Here is a 21,877-nt window from a genome sequence, read left to right as displayed (position 1 = left end):
GATGGGGAACTGGGACCTGAGGGGGGACAGGGATGGGACAAGAACTGGGACAAGGATTGGGAATTGGGACCTGAGGGGGGACGGCTGTGGGGGGGCTGGGGACTATGGGGGGTGTCAGTGCTGGGGGGACAAGGGTGTGGGGCCAGGGTCAGGGCTGTGGGTGGGACAGACGCCGATCCTGCCCCATCCACTGCCCCCTGCTCAGCCCCCCAGCCCGGGGATGTGGCTCCCGGCTGAATTCCTTCCCTGGGGCCATCCCGGGGCTCCAAACTCCTTCTGCACTGGGGGTGGCCATGTCTCGGGCCCAGGACAGGGGCACTGGGACAGGCACTAGGGCCACATGGGGGAATCTGACCCCAAACTTGGGCTGAGCCTGGCTAAGCTGGAGCAGACACAGCTGGCCTGGGAGCTGCGTTGGGGTTAACCTGCTCTTAACCCAAACCGGCTTCTCTGCAAGGTCACGGGAAGGAAAACAGTCCCTGCCCACACCGGGCTGCTCCCAGCGCCAGCAGAGCCGGGCGGGGGCAAAACCCAAACACAGCCCTGATTCTGGGGAGAAACGACTCATTCCCAGGGTTTGGGGGAGCTGTGTGAGGAGGGGAAATCCCGCTGCAGGGAATTGGTGGAGGGGGTGTCGGGGTGATGGGAGTGCTCCCTGTCACACTGTCAGTGAGGCCTTGCTCCTGCTGGGCTGTGCCCTGTCCCTGTGTGCCCTGTCCCTGCTGTGCCACATCCCTGCTGTGCCACGTCCCTGCTGTGCCACATCCCTGCTGTGCCACGTCCCTGCTGTGCCACGTCCCTGCTGTGCCACATCCCTGCTGTGCCACATCCTTGCTGTGCCCTGTCCCTGCTGTGCCACGTCCCTGCTGTGCCACATCCTTGCTGTGCCACGTCCCTGCTGTGCCACATCCCTGCTGTGCCACATCCTTGCTGTGCCCTGTCCCTGCTGTGCCACGTCCCTGCTGTGCCACGTCCCTGCTGTGCCACATCCTTGCTGTGCCATGTCCCTGCTGTGCCACATCTCTGCTGTGCCACATCCCTGCTGTGCCACATCCTTGCTGTGCCATGTCCCTGCTGTGCCACATCTCTGCTGTGCCACATCTCTGCTGTGCCACATCCTTGCTGTGCCATGTCCTTGCTGTGCCACATCCTTGCTGTGCCCTGTCCCTGCTGTGCCACATCCTTGGCTGTGCCATGTCCCTGCTGTGCCACATCTCTGCTGTGCCGTGTCCTGGCCATGCCATATCCCATCCACGCTGCATCCTGACCGTGCCATGTCCAGTCTGTGCCATTTTCTGGCCTTGCCACATCCCAGGCTTTGCCGTGTCCCAGGCTTTGCCGTGTCCCAGGCCTTGCCGCGTCCCAGCTGTGCAACATTTCGGGTTGTGTCACACCCTGGCCGTGCCGTGTCCCAGCTCTGCCACATCCCAGCAGCGTCAGGCTCCGCACATTCCCCTCAGCCCGTCCTGTGCGCTGGCGGTGTCCCCGGAGGGCAGATCCGTGCCTCAGCCCGTGCCCCCCACTGGCGATGCCGGTGTGTGTCCAGCCTTCATCCAGGTGTTCCTGGTGCCACCGGAGAGTCCCCGGGCTCTGTCCCGGTGCCACCGGAGGGGCAGTGCCAGCTGCTGCCGCCCAGGTGAACGCACAGCCCCGCTCGGGGTGGGCTCCGCCCGATGCCGGCAGTCGCAGCCCCTTCCTCGGCGTGTCCCACGAGGATGCGGAGCAGGAAACAAACCGTGGAACACGGGGGGATGTTCACTGCGCCCACCCTCAGCTCTGGAGCGCTCGGCCGATTTCCCAGCCGTGGGAAACACGAGGCTCCCTCTCCGTGCGCTCCAGCCGCCCCAGCCCCGGCTGTGCCCCAGCTCCGAGCTGCGAGCCCCGGAGCTTTCCAGGGCTCCTTTCGCCTGCTTTGCTCACACCGGGGCCGCTCCCGGGGCACCGGGAGCCGAGGCTGTTCCGTGGGGGCTGCCGGTGCAGGTTTGGGGGCTCTGGGGCGCTCTGGGGTCCGGGAGGCTCCGCGGGTGCAACCGGGGATGCAACCGGGGCTCTGGGGAGGTCCGCGGGTGCCGGCAGCCCCCGGTAGTCCCGGTGCCGGTGTCCCTCGCCCCCCGCCCGAGCGGGGCCGGTCCCGCCCCGTTCCGGTGACGGCGCGGGCGGGCCGGAAGCGCGGGGGGGGGCGCGGCGGCCCCGCTCCTGTCCCGGTGTTCTCGTCCCGGTGTTCCCGTCCCGGTGTTCCCGTCCCGGTGTTCCCGTCCCGGCGTTCCCGACCCGGTCCCAGCCCGGCACCGCCATGCGCAAGTTCTTCCAGGAGATCAAGGCCGACCTGAAGTTCAAGACGGCGGGGCCCGGGCAGAAGCTCTCGGAGCCGTCCCGGTACGAGCTGGGGGGACCCTCCGGTGACGCCACCACCGGTAACGCCACCCCCGGGCACCCTCCGCGGCCGGTACCCCCCGCGCTGGGCCCGGTACCGGCCCGGGGCTCGCGGGGCCGGGCGCCCCTTCCCGCGGGGCCGCGTTCCCGAGCTGGCACCGGCGGGGCACCGAGCCGTGTCCTCCGTGCCAGGGCCCCCAGGGAGAAGCCGAAAGCCGAGGTGGCCCCGAAGCCCCGTCAGGCCCCGACGGATGAGGCGCAGAGGGCGGCGGCCGCGGCGCTGGCCCGGCTGGAGCTGAAGCCCAAGGGAAAGGCTCCGTCCGCCTCGCAGGAGGCCATCAGGAACCAGGGTAGGAGCGGGCCGGGGCCATCCCGGCTGGAAAAGCGCCCGGGTGCCGCTCTCCAGGGTGTTTTGGGGCAGCTGTGGTGGAAATGGGGTCATGTGCAGCCCAGGGCCGGCGCGCCGCACCTGGGCAGGTGTTTGTTTCTCAGGGCGGCGCTGAGCTGTCCGAAAGCCTCTGGAATGTGCTGAGCCTCCGCTGCAGCTGGGGTTTGTGTGTTGTAGTGAGAAAAGAGCTGATGGCCGAGGCAGCTGCCGGCGAGAAGGGGCTCTCCGTGGAGGAGAAGGTGAGGGAGATGCTGCCATTCCCTGCTCAGCACCCCTTGGGGCTGCTCTCCGTGTACTGAGGGTATTTATAAACAGAGCCCCCCCAAAACCTCCCCGTGCTCAGTTTGGTGCCTGGTTTCATCTTCTTCAGGAGCAGGAGGAGGAAGGGGCAGCTGCTCCCTCTGTCTCAGGGGTTTATTTCATCTGCCCCTTGACCGGTACCGTAGTGAGGAAAGACCAGAAGGAAAAGCAGCTCCGAGAAGCCATCCAGGCAGTGAGTGCTTCCCTTCAAACTCCTTCCCTTCCCTCTTCAAGCTCCTTTTGTGCCATGGGTCCCCTCCAGCAGTGACCTCACCAACCCTCCATCTCCTTCATGTAAAATCCCCCTCAGGACAATTTCACTTTACCTGCTAAATCTTCTTTAGCCCAGCAAAAGGGGAACAGTTGAGCTGAGCTGGGATCAGCTCCTCCCTGAGCAGCTTCTCTCCCTCCCTCTCTCCCCCAGTATTTCTCAGTGGACCCGGTGGCTGCTTCCATCATGGAGATCCACACCTTCAACAAGGACCGGGAGAAGGTCCGGCTGTGCGTGGAGACCATGGCCAAGTGAGTGTGACTGAGGCCACGGGCAGCTCATCCCTTCCCTGGTGGGTTTTCTTGCTCTGCTTCTAGAAAAGTGGGGGTTTTTTTGGAAGAAAATGGAACTTTTGAACCTCCCAATTTGTCAGCTGATCTGATGTGAGCATCCTGGAGGAGTTGGTCCCACTATTCCAAGACGTTTGGGAGCTGCTGTTTTTTTTTGGTTTGGCCCCAAAACATTGATGTATTTTATTTTCCTGAGTTTCTCAGCTTTTGTTATCTGTGAGGTCTCTGTTTTCTCTCTGACCTCAGAGTGCCCTGCTTTGATCCAGGCAGTGCATTCCTCTTGCTGCAGGTACTTGGATAACATCTATCTCCATCCAGAGGAGGAGAAATACCGGAAAATCAAACTGCAGAACAAGGTGTTTCAGGTGAGCTCAGACTCCGCAGCTGCTCAGCCTTGGAAAGCCCTTGCTTGGAGCAAACTCCATCTGAATTCTGTCCTTTTCTTCCAGGAAAGGATAAGCTGCTTGGAAGGGACACACAAATTTTTCCAGGCTGTCGGGTTTGAGACAAAAACACTGCCTGTTCCAGGACAAGGCAAGAACTCGTGGTGTTAATGTGGAGTCAGGGCTTTGCGGGGTGCTGGGGGCAGCTCTGCTTGCCGACAGCTCCACAGAGGTCATTCCTCCAAGGCTGGAACAAAAACAGCCTCTGAGCCTGCACGTTCCTTGTCCCAGTGTGACATTTCCCCAGAGATCCTTGTCCCCGTGTCACTGCCCTAAAGACCAAGAGCCTCGCTCCATCCTTGCAGAGAGCACGGAGGAGTTCTACGTGCTGAAAGAGGAGGTGCTGAGCAGGCTGGAAGATCTGCAGGAGCACAAGGAGCAGCTGCTGAGCTCGGAGCCCGTGCGGGCGCAGCTGCACCGGCAGCTCGCGCTGTTCCAGCCGTCGCCCGCGGCCGCGCGCTTCGAGCTGCCCCACGACTTCTTCAGCCTGACCGCAGAGGAGCTGCGCAGGGAGCAGCGGCTCCGGTGAGGGGCTGCGGGAGCAGCAGGGCCGGGGGACGGCAGCCAGCAGCTCCCGGCTCTCCTCGGGGCCTACAAGGCTCTCTCCCCGCAGGACGGAGGCGGTGGAGAAGGCGGCGATGCTGAGGACCAGAGCCATGCGCGAGAAGGACGAGCAGAGGGAGATGAGGAAGTACAACTACACGCTGCTGCGGGTGCGCTTCCCCGATGGATACATCCTCCAGGGTAAGAGGGGCTCCTCGCCCTTCCCTCGGGCACCTCTGGAAGCTTCTGAGGGTGTTGGGAGTGTAAGGAGCTGGAGTGTAAGGATTTGGAGTGTAAGGAGGCGCCCTTCCCTCGGGCACCTCTGGAAGCTTCTGAGGGTGTTTGGAGTGTAAGGAGCTGGATCACAGGAGATGCTGAGGGCAGCTGGTGGAACGAACCACCCCACAAGCACAGCGGGGTAATGTTTCTCCATGAGCTCTTCCCATCTCCAAACCCTCCCCCTGCTCAGGGTTGGGATTTTAAGCCAGGATTGGACAGAGAGGGAAGAATCTCAAGGCGTCATTAATTAAAGTCTGCTCTTCCCAGGCCTCTGGAAACAAGCTGGACTCATTAGATCAGTGTGTGACAGCAGCCAGCGTGAGGCTGCCTGTGTGATGGCAGATTGTACAACAGCATAAATCCTCTTCAAATTTTCCAGTAGAACTCTGGAAGTCATTTCAGGCTTTCCCAGCTCTTTGTTACAGGCTGGCAGGGGCTCCCAACAATTGACTATTTTTCTTTGGGGATTCTGCTTTTATAGTTTTCAGTTAAATCAGGCTGGCTGTGTGGCAGGGAAGTCGTTGATCAAGTCAGCATCAGTAGGTGAAGCCCCACGGAACCGACCACAAAAGGTTAGATTTTGGTAAATGCCAGACTCTCTCACCTTGTTTTCTCATGGCAGGGACTTTTTATGCCCGAGAATCAGTATCTGTGCTCTACAACTTTGTGAGAGAAGCACTCAGAGATGACTGGCTGCCCTTTGAGCTCCTGGGACCTGGAGGTCTCAAACTGACTGATGAGAACTTGGCCTTCAATGAATGTGGGTTGGTGAGTGAAAAAAATTACTGTTGATACCTTCCAGAGCATCTTGAGGCTGTCAGTCTTCTGCTGCTCAGAGCAGGGGGAGAAGTTTGTGTTCTTTCAGAGCCCCAAGCTGTGCTCTGTCCCCCCACTTTGAGCACAAACAAAGCAGTAACTGCTGGGGGGCTTTGAGGTGTGGAGGGAAGTGCAGGGTCCTCCTGGGGCACAGAGATGTCAGGGGTTGGGAAAGAGGGAAGGCAGCGATGGTGAGGGAGGGTATGAACAGAAAACCCAAAGCAGCATCCCCTAAAAGGAGCTGCCTGCAGAATCCTTGTCCTTTTCAGCTTGAGCAGTCCCAGGTCTGTGAATGCTCACAGGGTGTTCACACTCAGGGGGGACAGAGCAGCTGTGGCAGCGCCCAAGGCCAGGATGCAGCAGGCTGGGACAGTGGGACGTGTCCCTGGCCAGGCAGGGGTGGGACTGGAGGGGTGTCAGGATTCCTGGCAGCCCACAGCCAGCCCTGGCTGTGCTCAGTACGTGCCTGTCGTGCCCAGGTGCCCTCGGCCCTGCTGAGCCTGGCCTGGGACGCGGCGGTCATGGCAGACGTGGAGGCGGCGGCGGAGGAGCAGCGCAGCCCCCTCAGGCCCGAGCTGCTGGCCAGGGCCCAGCCCCTGTCCTGAAATAAAGGGCAGTGCCTCCCGTGCTGCTGCCTTCAGACTCGTCCCTCCTTTTCCCGAGACTGCTGGAGCTCCGTGAGCTGAGGTGGCTTTGGTGCAGCCCTGCAGAGGGGCCGGGCCCGCCGTCCCCTCCCAGCTCCAGACTCGCAGGTGGCTCTCAACACCAAAGCGGGGATTGCCCTGGAGCAGGGACTGCCTGAGGTGTTCCCAAGGCAGTGGTGGAGCAGGGATTAGGGGCTGTTAGGCTGGATTACCAACCTGAGCCTGGGTAGGGGGCTGGGTTTAGGGCTCAGCTCCCCGTTCTGCTTCTGTGTGCACTGTAACTCCTACTGGAGAGAAGCTCTTTGGATAAAGTTACACTTAGTCTGATTAAATGGAATTATTTAAAGACTCAGTTCTGATCCCAGTTGCTTGAGTTGCTTTGTTGTTGCTGTAGGTTTGAGATGCCAAACCAGTCTGTGCTGGGGCTGGCACTGGTGTTACTGGGGCAGCATCACCCCCCTTGTCCCTTTAGAGACCAGAGAGTGACAGCAGGGAACAGCTACTGCTGGTGCCCAGGGGAGATAATAAACCTGAAATTACAGACAATCTTTTAAAGAAGTAATTCATAACTCACCAGTTGTATAAAAGCCCCAGCAAGTTCATTCTGTGTGTCACCACGTTTGATGCCAGCTCAGTCCTTCAATACCTCAAGCAGAGTTTTTCTGTGGGACAGAGCCCAGCTCTGATGTAGACAAGAGTGAGAATCTATCCCTGACCTGTCCAGCCTGTCCCAAGATAAGAGAAGCAATGCATTTTTCCTTTTCCAAAAGTAAAGCCCTGCTGCTGTTCTCTGGAGTAAGTAAGACCACAAACAGGATGGTACAAGAGCATAAATTCATATATAATTGTACATCATTTATACCCAAGGCCACGCTGTACAACATTATGAACAGTCATTCCCCAGTGGCATCACAATAAGCTTATTCCAAAATCCCTCAGCTACTTTTAGAGATAACTTAGATACCTTCCATTACAAAGAAGTATCAAAATTTCAATAATGCTTTATTAAGGACAGATTAATATGCAGTATTTAAAAAAAATAAAAAAGCTAAAAAGCTAAAGCTAAAAATTTAAGCTTCCATCTGGTCTGAAGCAGAACAAAGTGCTGTCTTCTCTTTACAAGAAATGTGGAATACTTTCAAGTATCTTGGTCAAAGATACACAAGATTTAAAACTTTCTAGCTCATCCTACATACATACAGAGGAGTTAGTAGGCATTTTAGTCTCAAATTGTATTAGATGGGCTGACCATGCTGCTGTCCTGGTGAGCAGCTCTTGTGCCACTGGATTCTGAAGCTGTGGAACCTGCAAAGGAGAGAATGTGTTTGGTTTGTTTTGTTTTTGTAAATACCTTCATTAATCCAGTGAAATTTGACTACTTCATGTTTTATCTGTCTTAGCTTCCTGCATCTGTTGTGAGTCTCCTTTTGAACACTATTTAAAAACTGGTTTTAATACTGGCTTCGTATTTAATATCACCAACGCAGAATAAAAAAAATCACTTCAACCACAAAAAGGATTTTCATAATCTTTTCAGTGCTTCAGAGTCAGGCAGAGCCAAACAAACAGAGCTGCAAGTGTGTCAGCAGAGCCTGAGGGAGGGAGGCTGCTCAGTGGCATCCTCAGAACAAGAGGGGACAAACCTGAGGCGAGGTTTTCATCTCAGAGCCTGGTAATAAGCAAAAGCAGCTTAAGATTAAAGCCAGGCTTCTTGTCAAGCAGTCCCAGTGTCTGTTTTGGGAGGTGAGAGGAGCTCAGAGAGGAAGGAGAGCCCAGATAATGCCTGGAATGGGTCAAACACTGCAGAATTTCTGTGCACGAGTCCTTATCTACCAGAGGAGCTGCCCAACACAAACCACTTTCCCTAGAGCAGGTTGGGAGAGCTCTATTGTGAGCAGGAAGAAAGAGCCCAGAGCTTTGGAAACCACAGCACGTGCTTGGAGTCAGCTCATTGATCTGTGTGATCACGTCCAAAAGCTCCTGGAGATGAAAGGAGCTGCTCCACATCCTCATCCCAGCCTGGCCTGGAAGGAGAGGCTGCTCAGAGGGGCTTTGAAGCCGTTTTCCAAGGGATAACTGGGACACAAACACAAGCAAGGGCTCAGACTGTGGAGCAAAGCAGCAGCCAGGCTGCTGCTCCCTGATGTGATCTCCTTCAGACAATTTGCACCTTTGAGGAGGCTCCAGAGGGGTGATACCCCAGCCCCTGCCAGGCCCCAGAGCAGCAATATTTGCCATCAGTCACCAGTGGCACTGCCCTAGTGCTCACCTGTGCTCCCAGAACAAGCACTGAGCCAAGTGCTGCTGCCAGGGGCTTTGTGCCACCGAGGGCAGGAGAGGCAAGAGCAGCTTAGAGAAGGCCAAAAATAGCAGAGAAGCATCTTTTAAAAAGGGTAAAAAGCAGGAGTATCTGGGATAAGGTATCTATAGAGAGAAAAGCTCAAGGAATGGTGAAAAGGGCAGAAAATCCCAAGTTCAGCTCACATAGGTGCTGCTCCCTTGGGGGAGTGCCTGCCAAGAGCCTGGCACCCATCTCCCTTCCCACCTTTTCCTGGCTGTACATCCACAATCATGCAGTCATCATCTTCCTCATCTTCCTCAGTGTCTGCCTGAAATCCATCCATCTCTGCAGCCTGGAGGGAAAGAGCAGGTACCAGGTGTGAGTCAGGAGGGGGAGGGTGCCACGAGCTGGCACTGCTGGGCACCCTCTGGGCAGGTGGGCACATCTGGAGGGAAGGAGAAATGCAATTCCCAGCTCCACGAGCTGAGAGTTGTGACAAAAGGCCTCCTCTGCAGTGGCACCCACAGTGGGAGAGAGGCCAAGCTGCTGCTCCAGGATCCTTCCCTCTTACACAACGTGCTGAGCAGCCCCCGCAGCACAGGCAGCTCAGCTTCATGGAAATCTGACTCTTGCTGCACTCTGGAAGGGAAATCTCTCCCCCCTCTGTTTATTATTTTCACAGAATCACAGCCTCATAAAGCTCAGGGAGTCCAACTGCTCCCCAGCACTGCCCAGGCCACCACTGGCCCTGTCCCCAAGTGCCACATCCCCATGGCTTTTAGGTCCCTGCAGGGATGGGGCCTCCAGCCCTGCCCTGGGCAGCTTTGGGGAAATAAAGTTCCCCAAATCTCCAACCTAACCCCCTCTGGTGCAGTGTGAGCTGTTCCCTCTGGTCCTGGTGTCCCCTGGGAGCAGAGGCTGACCCCCCTGGCTGTCCCCTCCTGGCAGGAGCTGTGCAGAGCCACAGGGTCCCCCCTGAGCCTCCTCTGGTCCTTTGGATCTTCTCTCCCTTCTGAAGATGGAGAATTACAGTTGCTTGTCAAGTTTGGACCTGGTTCTCTCCTGACTCCTCCTCCTCTTTGCCAATCAGCTTTTATTCAGGGAGTGGTGCCAGTTCCTCCCTTCTGCCCAGGTTTCCTGCCAGGGGAAAAGCCCAAATTCCCTGTTTTGAGTGGAGAACACAGAACCCAAGCAGTGACACAAACCAAAGTTGCCCAGCTGTGAGGGTCTGTTGAGTTTTTCCTCCTTCAGCTGGAACTGGAATGAAAATCCTGCTTCCCCATCCCCTAAAAACTCTTCCAAGCCAAGAAAATTTCCAATTTACATCTTTCAATAAAGTCCTAGTTCTCAAATTAAACCCCTCCTACACGTGGGCAGGTACTGCCCACTCCAGCACCAAATTCTTCTCTCCACAGCTTATGTAAGAGCACCTTGACTCACAGGAGCCCTGGTGTGAGCTCCCCAGCACAGGAACACATGCCAGAGCAGGATCTGGCAGCTGTGCCCTCCCAGCCCTGGCCCAGCCTGGCTCCACAGGTAGAGCAGGGCTGATTGAGACATCAGGAAGGAAAGAAAGGCTTCTGGGGCTGTGACACCTCTGCTCGGAGCTGCACCTCCCCAGCACAGCTCTGAGAAGCTTTGAAGCATTCAGGCTGGTGATGTAATTCTCCTAAAAGCCTTTGTTTTGCTATTTCTGCTCCCTTATAAGCTGAATTTCCAGTGGGTGCCAAGCAGAGACTTTTATCTCTGCCTTTATTTAGTGTACAAGAAAAAACCCAAGCAGATGGAGTTTGGGGGCTGAACAGCTTCTCACAAGTCTCTGATCTCTATCAATACCTGAATGCTGAGCTTTTTCAGTAGAAAAGCCAAAAAAGCCAAGAATAAATTGGGAAGGCAAAGCATAAAAAGCATCAAAAGCCTCATCTGTGGTCCATGGGAGGGGGGTGGAATGAGATCAGCTTTAAGGTCCCTCCCAACCCAAACCATTCTGGGGCTCTTTCCTAACCTGGTGCACAGGGAAGAAGGAATAAATCCACTGGCAGGGATTCCAAACCCTGCCCTGCCTGTGGGATTGGAAGCCAAAGGTTGATAATCCCAAATTGCAGCACCTAAAGCCTCAACAGAGCATCCCAAGCTTTGGGGGGACCCAGCTGTGACCCCTCCAGGGCCTGAAGGGGCCAAGGGGAAACACAGAGAGAGACTTTGGACAAGGGATGGAAGGACAGGACACAGGGAATGGCTTCCACTGCCAGGGGGTAGGGCTGGATGGGATACTGGGAAGGAATTCCTTCCTGCGATGGTGGGCAGGGGCTGGGATGGAATTCCCAGAGCAGCTGGGGCTGCCCCTGGATCCCTGGCAGTGCCAAGGTCAGGCTGGACAGGGCTGGGACAGTGGGAGGTGACATTTAAAGGTCCCTTCCAAGCCAAAGCATTCTGGAATTCCATGATCCCATTTTTCAGTCATGATTAGGCTCCAGCACCACCTGTGGTTGCCCTGAAAAGCAGAAGCAACAACAGGAAAACCACAACAGAGCCCCCAGGCAGCAACCACTGCAATTCCATCTCATTTTGTCCCTATGAATTATTGTATTTTTAAACCAGCTCTCGAAATTCAGCTTTATGTGTGTCAGGATGAGCTGGAGCCTTTACAGACTGCTCTGGGCTGAGTTGCAGCACTTGGGAACCACATTTAATCCCTTCACATGCAACTGCTGTAAGTCATCAGCTCGGGCTGTACATCTGGCAGCCACAGGCACACATAAAACCTGCACACAAATTACACACAGCTGTAAAACCAAGGCCAAGCAGACTCTCAAACTATTCACAGCTTGGATGCAATCACTGCCAAATAGCAGAGAATGGAAGAACAGCAGGAGAGCAACGTTTCAAATGGAACAGAGAGTCCAAGCTGCAGACACACAAAAGAAACCCATCTCTCAGTCCCATCATTTCACTTCTTTCCCCAAAAAAAGGGTCTTCTGGTGTGCAGGACAGTGGCTGGAGTTACCAGGGTGAGCTGGGGGGTGCAAACACCCCCAGCCCCACTCCCAGCCCTCCTTACTGGGGCACAACACCCCGCCAGGAACTCACCTGCTCAGCGCCCCGAGGTCTCTTCATGAACTTGGTGATGGACATGCTTCCCACGGCCTTCCTCTTGGCTGCCAGGGGGGTGGGCTGGGGCACAGGCACTCCTGGCACGCTGCCCCCCTCCTCCTTGCCCGTGCAGGGCACCTGGGTGACGTAGTTCCACTGGCAGGGCACGGGGAGCTGCTCCTGCCCGAAGCTGCGCAGCACCTCGGCGTGCACGTACCAGCACATCCTGAACTCGGGCCTCTTCTCGTACACGGAGCTCTCTGAAATGATCCTCTTGAGCCTGGCCTTGGAGGGGACCCCGCTGTCCTCCCCTCCTGGGGGCTCTGGGGGGCTCCTGGAGCTGCCCTCGGGCTCGTGGTTGAAGCGTCCCTGGCGGCAGCACTCCTGGAACTCCTGGATGATCACCCTGCTCCCGTGCACGTTCCCGTGCAGCAGCGGCAGCAGCTGGCCCAGGACTGCAGGGAAAGGTGGCACAGGGAGGGTTAAAAGTTGGGAAAGCTGGGGGGGAGAAATCAGCACGGGCACTCCAGAGGGGGGAAACACCAGGGTTGGTTTTAGAGATGGGATTGCCCAGAGAAGATGGGGGTGCCCCATGTCTGGGAGGCTCCAAGGTCAGGTTGGATGGGGAGCAAGTGGAAGGTGTCCCTGCCCACGGCAGAAACTGGATGGTCTTTAAGGTGTCTCCCAATCCAAACCACCCTGGGGTTCCATGATTTGATGTAGAAAACTCACCCCCAATAATAACAACACCCTGGAGTGAAACCCCCACCCCCTGCCTGGCCTTTATGTGAGTTATTCAAGGCCTTGTGTTAATCAGGTGCAGGAAAAGCTCAGGACTGGAAGCCAACACAAAAACCAAACCCTTTCCCCCAAACAATAAACAGGCTCAGACCCATCCTAAATCTGAGCTTGCTCAAGTCTGGTTGGCTTCAGTTCCTAGATTGCCCAGAGCAAGACTTTTTGGAGAGGCACAGCCAGAAAACTCCTTTCCAAGAGCTCTCAGAGATTCCTTGGATTCCAGCCTTGTCAGAAACAGGTCATTCTGAATGCAACACTCAATAATCCCCCTACTCCCTCCAAAGCACAGCACAACGCTGTGGAAGCGCTGCTTAGCCCTTCAGGTCTTACTTTGCTGATCTTTTGCTCTTTTTTTGCTACATTTCTGTGTCTGCTGCTCTTCCTCTGGCACAGGTGGATCCAGGACACAGGCTGTGAACTGCTGGAGCACCTTCAGGTCCGGGTTGGTGCTGTTGTCCTCTGCTGCCCTTTCCCAGACACAGCCAATCTTCACGGGCTGTAGCACGTGGAACCTCTTCCCCTTGGCTATCAGCTCATCCCACTCCTTTGCTTTCAGTTTCTGACGAACCTTCTGGTTCTCTGGGTCACACTCCTGCAGCCAAAGGGGACAAAGGACTTGTTACACCCACGCCAGGAACAAAAAAAAGAGCTTTTTAAACCCAGCTTTGCCTGGTGCTCCCTGAGCCACACAGAGCTCCTGAACCGTGCAGGCACAGGACCAGGTGCTCTCCTCCCCTGCCAATATTGACAGGACACAGTTCACTGGAAAGGGAAGCTCAGGGACAGCCAGCTCCCTTACCTCTGTCACACCTTCATCTTCAGATAGGTACCCATGGGGTACAAAAAAGCCATCGTCCTCATCTTCATCCTCTCCCTCCTCTTCATCATCCTACAAATAAATGGGTTACAAGTTACACTGCCAAGGGCAAGTGGTTCCTGATTTTTTCAGCATGCAGGATCCTCACCTCTTCACTATGGGAGAGACTTTCCCCAGGCTCCTCCTCTTCCCACTCTTCATCACTGTCTACTTCATAGTCCAGCAGTTTCTGCAAGAAATGCCAACATTTCTGTCCACCATTGGAGAGCACAAAGCACCAAACCCACCCTGGGGTTTCAAAGGGAACAAAATGGCTCAGAAATCCCAGGGAAGCAGAGGACTTGGCCAAAAGCACATTCACTTCTAGGGCACAAAGAACCCAGCAGGCTGAGGTGCTTACAGTGTCCTTGGACCATGGATTCCTGGCACGGATCAGGGAGCTTCTCTTGTTCCAGGTGCCCCAGTAGGCAGGGCGGTGATTCTCACTGAACTGCAGCAGCTTCATCCTGCCAAACTTCTCCCTCTCAGGAACAGCATCTGGCTGGCAGCTGTCCACCACCACCACGTCACTGGGGGCACAGGGGAAGGTGGCTCAGCCCCACAGAACAGCTCCAGCCTCCCCTCCTCTCCAATCCTCAATCCCCCTCTGCAGTTCGCTTCAGAAAACAGAAGCAAAGCGAGCCCCCAAGTGCAGACTGACCTGTTGACACTGTCACTGCTGTCACTGACCAAAGTGGGCCCAGTTTTTCGTGCTTTACGACATTTTAGATCCTTCAAGAAAGAATCTTCAGCATTCTGGGCGTGCAGGAGCTTATCCAGCTGTTCCAGGTCGTCTGGATCCAGGGCAACACGGCTGAGGGGGGCTAAGACCATGTTCTCCCTAATTTCAAAAGGGGCAAACTTCCCACAGGAGCCAGCAAGGGTCTGAAACATCAAGTGAGGAGTGTCAGGGTTGGGACACTGAGAAGCTGCAGCACCAACACGTGCCAGAAACACCTGCTGCTGAGGTGCTGTCTGAGGTGAAGATTTAGGTTAAGTGAAGATTTAGGTTAAGCCCTTCCTGTCCAAGACTCCAGATCTTCCAGGCAAGAAGACAGATCTTCTGCAGAAGACAGAGCTGAGATTCACTACACCAACCACAAATGTCTTATGCAGTCTCTGCTCTGGCCTTTTTCTTAAAATCCTTTACACTTTTGAGACCAGGAAATTAAGAAGAAAAATCAATGTTTTGACCACCTAAGAAGCTGTAAGGGGCAGCTGAGAAGGAAATCAGGGTATTTTGTTAGGAACAACTGTGAGAAACCAACACACAGAGGCCCAGCAATGCCTCACCTTGGGGGCTTGTGGAGTCTTTGGTTTCTGGAAGAACCTGGTGATCTCTGCTTTCTGTGCATTGATGCGCTGAAACGAGAACCCAAAAGCACATTTGAGACAGGACAAAGCTTTGGAATTCCAGCTGAGCTCAAGCATGACTCAACTTCAAATGCAACTTTGCACAAAGCAAAGTTCAGGCAGTCACCAGCTGCTGTGACTCAACAGAAACACTCACTGTCCTCCCTGCCATGCCAGGGCTCCAGTGGCAGTGCCAGGGAGAGCTCACTCGTGGCCATTCAGAAACACACACAGAAAACACTCGAGAGGGGGAAAGCAAAGGAACCAACAGGTGTGAAAGTAACAGGTGAAATGTGCACGGAGCAGCCCCAGCAGGACAGGCTGCACCCTGCTCCACCAACAGCATTTCACCCCAAAAAGAATGTAGAGACAAGCCAGAGAAAGCATTTTTACCTTTTCTTCCTCCTTTAACCGTTTCTCCTCTTCTTTCTTTCTCTTCTCCTCAAGTTTTGCCCTTGAAAACAAAGATCATGTGAATTGTCACCCACCAGGAAGGGTTTATTTGCACTGGGGAAGAGGTGGGAAGGCCCAGACCCCACCACGAGGATCATCTGTCAACCCAGCCAAGAACCACGCTTGGTTAAGTGCACAGAAGACTTTGTTCATTCCTTCTAGAGCAAATATTGACCCATTTCAAGTTAATAGGCTGCCTCCAGTTCCTCTCAATGCAGGGAATTTCAGGGGTTACCAAGTCACAGGTAACTTCCTCAGCAAACAGCACAAGGGAGCCAGGTCAGCAGGGGAAGCTCAGGGCAGCAGAAGGCACTGCTGGGATGGGGGCACAGAGCCCCTCAAGCATTTCAGAGCCACCCCCTGACCCCAGGCCCGTGCTGCTGGAGCAGGGAAAGTGGGGATGGAAACCAGCACAGGGACCCCCAGGAGCTGCACAAGCCCAGGCACTCACTCCAAGGCCTCCTGCCTCTCCTTGCGCTTCTCCTCCTTCACTCGCAGCTTCTCAGCTTTCTCCTTCTCTTCCTTTTCTTTCTTTTCCCTCCTTTCTCTCTCTTTCAACTCCTTCTCTTCCTCTTTCCTCTTCTTTGCCTCCTCCTTGGCTCGTTCTTTCGCAGCTTTTGCCTCTTCCTTCAGCCTGCCCTTCTCCTCCCTCTCTGCCTGCAGCTTCTGGAGCTTGTCCGCGCGCTCCTGGTCCTGGGGCACAAAGGGGACACTCAGCAGCTGCAGCTTTGTGCTCCCACAGCCCTGGTGAAAATCAGCATTTCACTGCTCAAAGAGAAAGCAGGACCCACCCAGTGCTTGACCTGCAGCATCACAAAATATCCTGGACTGGGAGGGACCCTCATCCTTCCCAGGAAGGCAGGTGGGAGCACAGCCCCAGCCCCCCAGGCAGCAGCCAGCTGAGCTTCCTGGAGCTGCCTCTCTGAAAGCTTTAATTATTCTATTCTCTTAGCAAAAAAAAAAAAAAAAGGAATTTTCATTTCTCTAAGCATCAAAGAAAGCTTTGTGTTGAGTCATCTTCATTACCACTGTGGCATTATGGAAAATTAGATGGGAATTATAAAATCGTAATTATTCCCTTATTTAATAGGAGATTTCAGATTCTTTGCAAAATATTTCCTCCTGAGCAAAGCTTTTCACGCTTTGGTGTCATCACAGGGCTACAGTGGTGTCACTTCTGCAAGTGAATTGGAGCAGATTTGACATCATAAACCCACGAGGATTTTCTGATGGTTTCCACAATCACAGAAATCACTTTGATGATCCTCGTGGGTCCCCCCAAGCTGGGATATTCCAGGATCTCAGGGAACACAGTCAGCCTCCAAAGCCCAGATTGTGGAGCTGGTCCCTTGTCTTCCTCCATTTTACATCATCAGGCATCACCAGTGCCCTGAGTTTGTTCAAGGGGCGCTCTGGGAACAGTGGGGGGAAGATTTTATTGGAAGTGTTGCCTTTTATGGTGTTTCCTCCCAAAACAACTGCAATTCCCACCGTGGCTCTGCTGACACAAAGGAGGAAAATGTCAAATTAAAGAGAAGAAGCTTTTCTGTGCTGCAGGCACTGGTGATGTCACCAGGAAAGGAGGATCTGCCTGTGCCCAGACACTCCAACTCCTCCCTGGGTATTTTCAGTTTTCTTTTATTGATTTCACATCTCTCCTTGTCAACATCAAGGCTTCCTTGAGCAGTGTCACAACACAAATAACTGCAGAAAGCCACCAACAGCCAAATGGTGCCAATGGCAGGGAAACAACACTGTCAGCCTGAGTCATGGAATGTGCTGGGTGCTGGGAAGCTGGTGTGAAGCTGACAGCTCACTGGTGGGTCTGGTTCATTCCCAGCATCATTTTTAGCTCCCATTCTCCTCTCTCCCTCCCATCCCTGCTATTTTTAACACAGCTATAGAAGGGAAGAAAACAACAGATTGGGATTCTATATGGGGCACTGGGAAAAGCTTTACAGCTCCAACTTACATAAAGCACACAAGTTTATAAACAAGCCACTGAGAGGCACAGAGTTCCTGGGCACAAACCCTCCCAGGTGCAGGTAAAACAACCCCAAAAAACCCTGACTGCTGGAAACTGCAGTGACCCTTCAGCCTCCTCTGCACCCAGCATCCCATGGCTGGCAGCAGAGTGAGGGAGCAGAGGAGCTGCAGCCAAGCAGGCAGAACCTGGAGCTTGAGCATTCCCAGTGGTGGCATCCAGTGGTGACATCCTCTGGGAGCCACAGCCACAGTGCCCCACTTGCCTCATAAAAACAGAGCCTGAATTTTGGGGCTTAAACGTTTCTAATCTTTGGGAAGAGAGACCCAAATGCAGCCAGGGCTCCACTCAGGAGCTTTGGAAAGAGCCAAGCACTTTAACTGCCTGCATCAAAGGTTCTTCCACGCTCCCCAGGGTGAGGAAAAATGGCAAAAGAGATGTTGCAGCTGGGCTGAGATAAAAGGCAAAGCCTCTGCTGGCTCCTCAGGGGAGGTTTGGGTGTCAGGGAAATGCCTTACTCTTTGCAATCTCAGCTTCTCCTTCTCTGCTGAACTTCTGTGGAATTTCTGAGGTACCTGCAATTACAAAATGCAAGTTTTAGAGGAGATCCTGAGTGACAGGGTTTTCCAACCTGAGTGACACCAGGCTGCTCCTGCAGATCACACCCAGTCACTCCAACCCCCCGAGCAGGGAACGAGGACACAGCTCAGAACACCCAGTGTCCCCAGTCCCAGCCCAGGCTCCTGCCCCCATGAACAAACCCCTCTGCTCCCCACAGGAGCCTTTGCAAGGGAGCTGCTCTGAACCACAGGGCACATTTCACCATGGCAAACTCACTTCCTTCCAGCTAAACTTATGTTTCTTTGGGTTTTCTTTTTTCATCCATCTATCTTGCTGTGATACTTAGCTGTAAACTTTATGAATACAAGGAATGCTTCCCACATTTTAACACTTTCTTCTTGTCATCACAGTCCACTTGATCTCCCACCAGTAGCAGCTCACTGATCCTAAGTTCCAAACAGGGCACACTTCTCATTTATGTTTTATTTATGGGGGGAAGAAAAAGGTGTTTTATGCATAAGACCATCGTTCACAGACTGGTTAAAGGCCTAATTTGTCAATATTTCAGTGATTTACTGGATCCCCCATCCTCCTCCTGCCACTGACAGCATCACATTTAAATTGTGATTAACAGGCTAACACAGCCCAACTGCTTTATTTTCTATATTTGTCTGATATAAAACAGGAGTTCTGTCAGGTGGGGGCTTCAGCTCCTCTGAGCTGTTTCCTCCCAGGAAAACAAAGCTGCCAGCACTCCCAGCTGCACAGCCTGGGGTGCAGCCCCTCGTTTTGGGGAGCAGCATGAGCAAATCCAGCCCCACTGGCAGGACTGGGTTACACCAGGAGTGCTTTCTGCTGTTCTGCTACACTGGAAATACTTCCTGCCTGCTTGAGTGTGTCTGTTTATTGTAGAGATGGAAGACTGGGAGTTTTCACACAGGAGGAATCCATCCCTTGACTCAATAAACACAACAAAAAGACTGGGAGAAGCAGCCCCGTGCTGTCTGAGCCACCTGAGCAGATGCTGCTGCCCTTGGAAGCTCCTCTGTCCACACTGCCCCAAAATCCAGGGTGTCTGGAGGCCTCCTGCTGAAGCAGAGCTGCTAAACTGAAACTCAGGTGACCAAAAACCTCCTCATCCAGAGCTTTTTCATGGAATCCCAGGAAGCTTTGGGTTGGGAGGGACCTCAGAGCCCATCCAGTGCCACCCCTGCCACGGGACAGGTTCCACCCAACCCCACCCAGCCTGGCCTTGGGCACTGCCAGGGATGAGGCAGCAGAGCTGCTCTGGGCACCCTGTGCCACAGCTTCTCCCTGGCAGCTGCAGGAATTCAGAGCTGGAAAAGCATCTGCACTGGCTGTACTGGGGGAACATCCCCACAGGAATCCCAGCAGCTCTGAGGAGGACAAAACAGAGCTTGGGAAAAACCACCTAAAGCACAGAGCTGCTCTCGGATGCTGTTCCCAAAACACCAAGCCCCAGGTGGGCATTTCATTAAAGAAATGTAATTACAGCAGCAGCCAGAGCCAGGGAGGATCAAATCCTTGAGCTGCAGGATTTAAAGACCCCAAAGGGCAACAACTCAGGAATCAACCACCACCACCTTTCCTGGGAGAACCCTCCCTGTGCTGTTTGAGCCACCTGAGCAGACGCTGCTGCCCTTGGAAGCTCCTCTGCCCAAACTGCCCCAAAATTCAGGGTGTTTGCCCCACTCACCCTCTCCCCCAGCACCCCAGGAAGCCAAACATTCCAGCACAGGGACTGCAGCCCAAAGCAGAGCAGACCAACCTTCCTGGCAGGCGTGGAGGCAGCCAGGGGGCTGCTGCTGCCCTTGCTCTGTGCCAGGAGCTCGGGGGAGCTCCCGGAGCTCAGCGAGGAGTTGGTCAGTCCCGAGTCCCCCTCGTGGGACGACTCCAGGGCCTCGCTCTCCGAGGCCTCGTCCAGAGGGGCCACCTGGGGGCACTTCAGGCTCATGATGTCCTCCAGCAGCACCACGGGCACCTTCCCCTCAAAGAGCACGTCCTTCAGTTCGCCCTGAGCGCCCTTCCTGCCCGCCACGTCCCTGCAGGCCGTGGGCTGGGGCCCAGCTGCTGCAGCCTGCTCTGCCTGGGGCCCCTCAGTCTCCGTGGAGTCTCCTGCTGGGCTGCTCTGCCAGGAGCTCAGGCAGCTCAGCCCTTTTCCCGTGGTGCCGTTGCTCACAGCAGCTCTAGAATCCGCATCCCCCGGCTCTGCGCCGTCCCCGAGTCCGTGGCCAGAGCCCCCGCAGAGGTCAGGGACGCCCCCGGGGTCACTCGTGTCACCTCCTGGGTTTTTCTGGATAAAATGGTCCAGCGGACCCTTCCCGTTGATGAGTTTCGGAGTCAAATTCCCGTCGGAGCCCAGCTGGCAGTCGTTCTCCACATTGTCCAGGGAGGCACCTGAGGCATCCAGGGAGGGATCCTTGCTGGCAGCAAAAGCACCCGGGGAGCTCTTGACTTTTTTGACTTCTGAATTGACGTTGAGACTCTCCTTTGGCACGGGGTTGAGGCGCTTGAAGGGCAGCCGAGCTGCAACAACAACAGCAGCTCAGAGACAGGCAGTGCCACTTTGACATGTATCTCACAAAAGCAGCTCTGAGACGTTCCTAACGTGCTAGAACTGTGCTGGATGAGAGACACTCCCTTACCTTGGACGAGCTTCCGTGGAGGAACAGCAGCTTTGTCTCTGCACTCCATGGCTACGGGAGAAAACAACAAATCAGCACCCGTGGTTGCTCCCAGCCAGCTGCTGCTGCTTCCCTGGCACGGCTGAGGCAGAGCCCAGCAGCTCTCCCGGGGCCGCTGAGGGAGGACAAAGGGCTCCCGGTGTCACCCCCAAGGCAAAGCAACCCACCGGCTGCCACAGCCACAGCGTCCCCCTCGCTGGGCTGGGCAGGAACGTCCCCAGGAGCCCGTGCCTGCAGCCCAGGAGATGCGAGGAGGAAATTCGCCGCCGTGAGGGTGGGCAGGCCCTGGCACAGGTGCCCAGCGCGGCTGCGGCTGCCCCCGGAGCGCTGGCAGCGCCCAGGCCCGGGCACAGCGGAGCGCACGGCTGCGATGGGACGGCCTTTCGGATGGCTCCCCACCCAAACCGCCCTGTCCCCGCACGAGTGCGGCTGCAGGGCGGGCCCGGGCCCAGCCCCGGGGCGCGGCGGCAGCTCCGGCACCTCCTTTGTTACCCCGGGCAGGCCCCGCGCACCCCGCGGCCCAACCGCCGCCGGAAACACCTCGCGCCCCGGCCGCGCCGCACCCCCAGCCCGGCCTTACCTGCGGCGGCTGGCGGCGGTGCCGGGCGGCGGTGCCAGGCCCGACCCCGAGGCGGCCCGGCCCGCGCAGCCCCCGCCGCTCCGGGCCCGGTCCCGCCCGGCCCGTCCCGCTCGTACTTGGCGGGAGCCGGGGCGACCCCGCGTCCCGCGCCGCTGATTGGCCGAGCGCGCCCCACGTGACCCGCACGGCCACGCTCCCCCGCTGCGTCTCGCTTTTCGATTGGCTGCCGCCGCCAGCGCCGCTGATTGGCGGAGGGGGATGTCGGTCTGGCGCGCTGCGGGCGCTGATTGGGTGGCTTTGTAGAGGGCCGGCGGGGCGCCGCTGGGTCCCTGGGCCTGGGCCCGAGGCCTACCCGTTCACCGGGCGGGACCGATGCCGCGGCGGGCCGGAGCGGCCTGTCCGGAGCAGCGGGCGGAGGGGGCGGAGCCAGCACTGCCGCCCGCCGCGCCACTACGGGCATCGAGCCAACGCGCGAAATGGCGGCGGCGCCGGCGGCCAATCAGCGCCCGCGGCTGTAAGGCGCAGGCGCAGGCGCTGTCGCGAGGGATGCTGGGAGTCGTAGTTTTCCATTTGGAGTGTCTGTCGCCCCATTTTCCCCCCAGGCCTATGGCGGGGGTCCCGGCCCGGTTGTCCCCGAGTCGCACAGGAGGTCCGCTCCCCGCAGGCGGCGCTGGATCCCTCAGGAGAGGGCTGCGCCACGGCCATCTCCGGATATGACCGCCCGTCCCGCGTGTCGCGACAGAACGACTCCCTTGGCCGCTCAGTCGCGACCCTTGGCGGTTCCGCCCGGCCGGCAGGGGGCGCGCTGGCTCCGCGCGGCGCTCCGGCCGGGCCGCTCGGTGGTGGCGGCGGGGGCGGGGCCGGGC

At 56.3% G+C, this 21,877-nt stretch overlaps 2 protein-coding genes across 3 annotated transcripts; one reads left to right on the top strand and one right to left on the bottom strand.

Annotated features, from left to right (window-relative positions):
• The first annotated feature begins 2,240 nt into the window (after positions 1-2,240).
• Positions 2,241-7,863, top strand: UBXN6 (UBX domain protein 6). Of its 2 annotated transcripts, none has more exons than XM_041425401.1 (11): positions 2,241-2,376; positions 2,566-2,723; positions 2,939-3,000; positions 3,132-3,254; positions 3,486-3,583; positions 3,912-3,987; positions 4,072-4,156; positions 4,371-4,590; positions 4,679-4,809; positions 5,510-5,655; positions 6,183-7,863. In XM_041425401.1, the coding sequence occupies exons 1-11, from the start codon at positions 2,294-2,296 to the stop codon at positions 6,306-6,308; spliced, it is 1,308 nt and encodes a 435-aa protein (XP_041281335.1). In that variant the 5' UTR covers positions 2,241-2,293; the 3' UTR covers positions 6,309-7,863. The 2 variants fall into 2 exon arrangements, with proteins under 2 accessions (XP_041281335.1, XP_041281343.1); XM_041425409.1 differs by having other exon boundaries at positions 6,163-7,863.
• On the bottom strand, positions 7,337-21,136 carry CHAF1A (chromatin assembly factor 1 subunit A). Its single transcript, XM_041425387.1, has 15 exons — positions 21,012-21,136; positions 20,393-20,443; positions 19,516-20,273; positions 17,684-17,740; positions 15,633-15,874; positions 15,122-15,182; positions 14,669-14,737; positions 14,037-14,260; positions 13,737-13,905; positions 13,485-13,565; positions 13,319-13,408; positions 12,850-13,111; positions 11,719-12,176; positions 8,893-8,980; positions 7,337-7,652 (listed from the first exon to the last, which is right to left on the bottom strand). The coding sequence occupies exons 2-15, from the start codon at positions 20,439-20,441 to the stop codon at positions 7,573-7,575; spliced, it is 2,688 nt and encodes an 895-aa protein (XP_041281321.1). The 5' UTR covers positions 20,442-20,443; positions 21,012-21,136; the 3' UTR covers positions 7,337-7,572.
• Positions 21,137-21,877: the final 741 nt, after the last annotated feature.

The sequence above is a fragment of the Onychostruthus taczanowskii genome, unplaced genomic scaffold (genome assembly GCF_017590055.1).
Source record: "Onychostruthus taczanowskii isolate IOZ18803 unplaced genomic scaffold, ASM1759005v1 scaffold112, whole genome shotgun sequence".
Taxonomy (NCBI): domain Eukaryota; kingdom Metazoa; phylum Chordata; class Aves; order Passeriformes; family Passeridae; genus Onychostruthus; species Onychostruthus taczanowskii.
The sequence above is the reverse complement of the archived record's forward strand: the minus strand, read 5'-3'. Positions and strand labels throughout refer to the sequence as shown.

Coding starts and splice junctions, on each gene's coding strand:
- UBXN6 (XM_041425401.1), top strand. CDS start 2,294: ATGCGCAAGTTCTTCCAGGAGATCAAGGCCGACCTGAAGTTCAAGACG. Junction 3,255..3,485: donor TCCGAGAAGCCATCCAGGCA/GTGAGTGCTTCC, acceptor TCTCTCCCCCAG/TATTTCTCAGTGGACCCGGT. Junction 3,584..3,911: donor TGCGTGGAGACCATGGCCAA/GTGAGTGTGACT, acceptor CTCTTGCTGCAG/GTACTTGGATAACATCTATC.
- CHAF1A (XM_041425387.1), bottom strand. CDS start 20,441: ATGGAGTGCAGAGACAAAGCTGCTGTTCCTCCACGGAAGCTCGTCCAA. Junction 13,566..13,736: donor ATCCATGGTCCAAGGACACT/GTAAGCACCTCA, acceptor CATTTCTTGCAG/AAACTGCTGGACTATGAAGT. Junction 13,409..13,484: donor GTCTCTCCCATAGTGAAGAG/GTGAGGATCCTG, acceptor ATTTATTTGTAG/GATGATGAAGAGGAGGGAGA.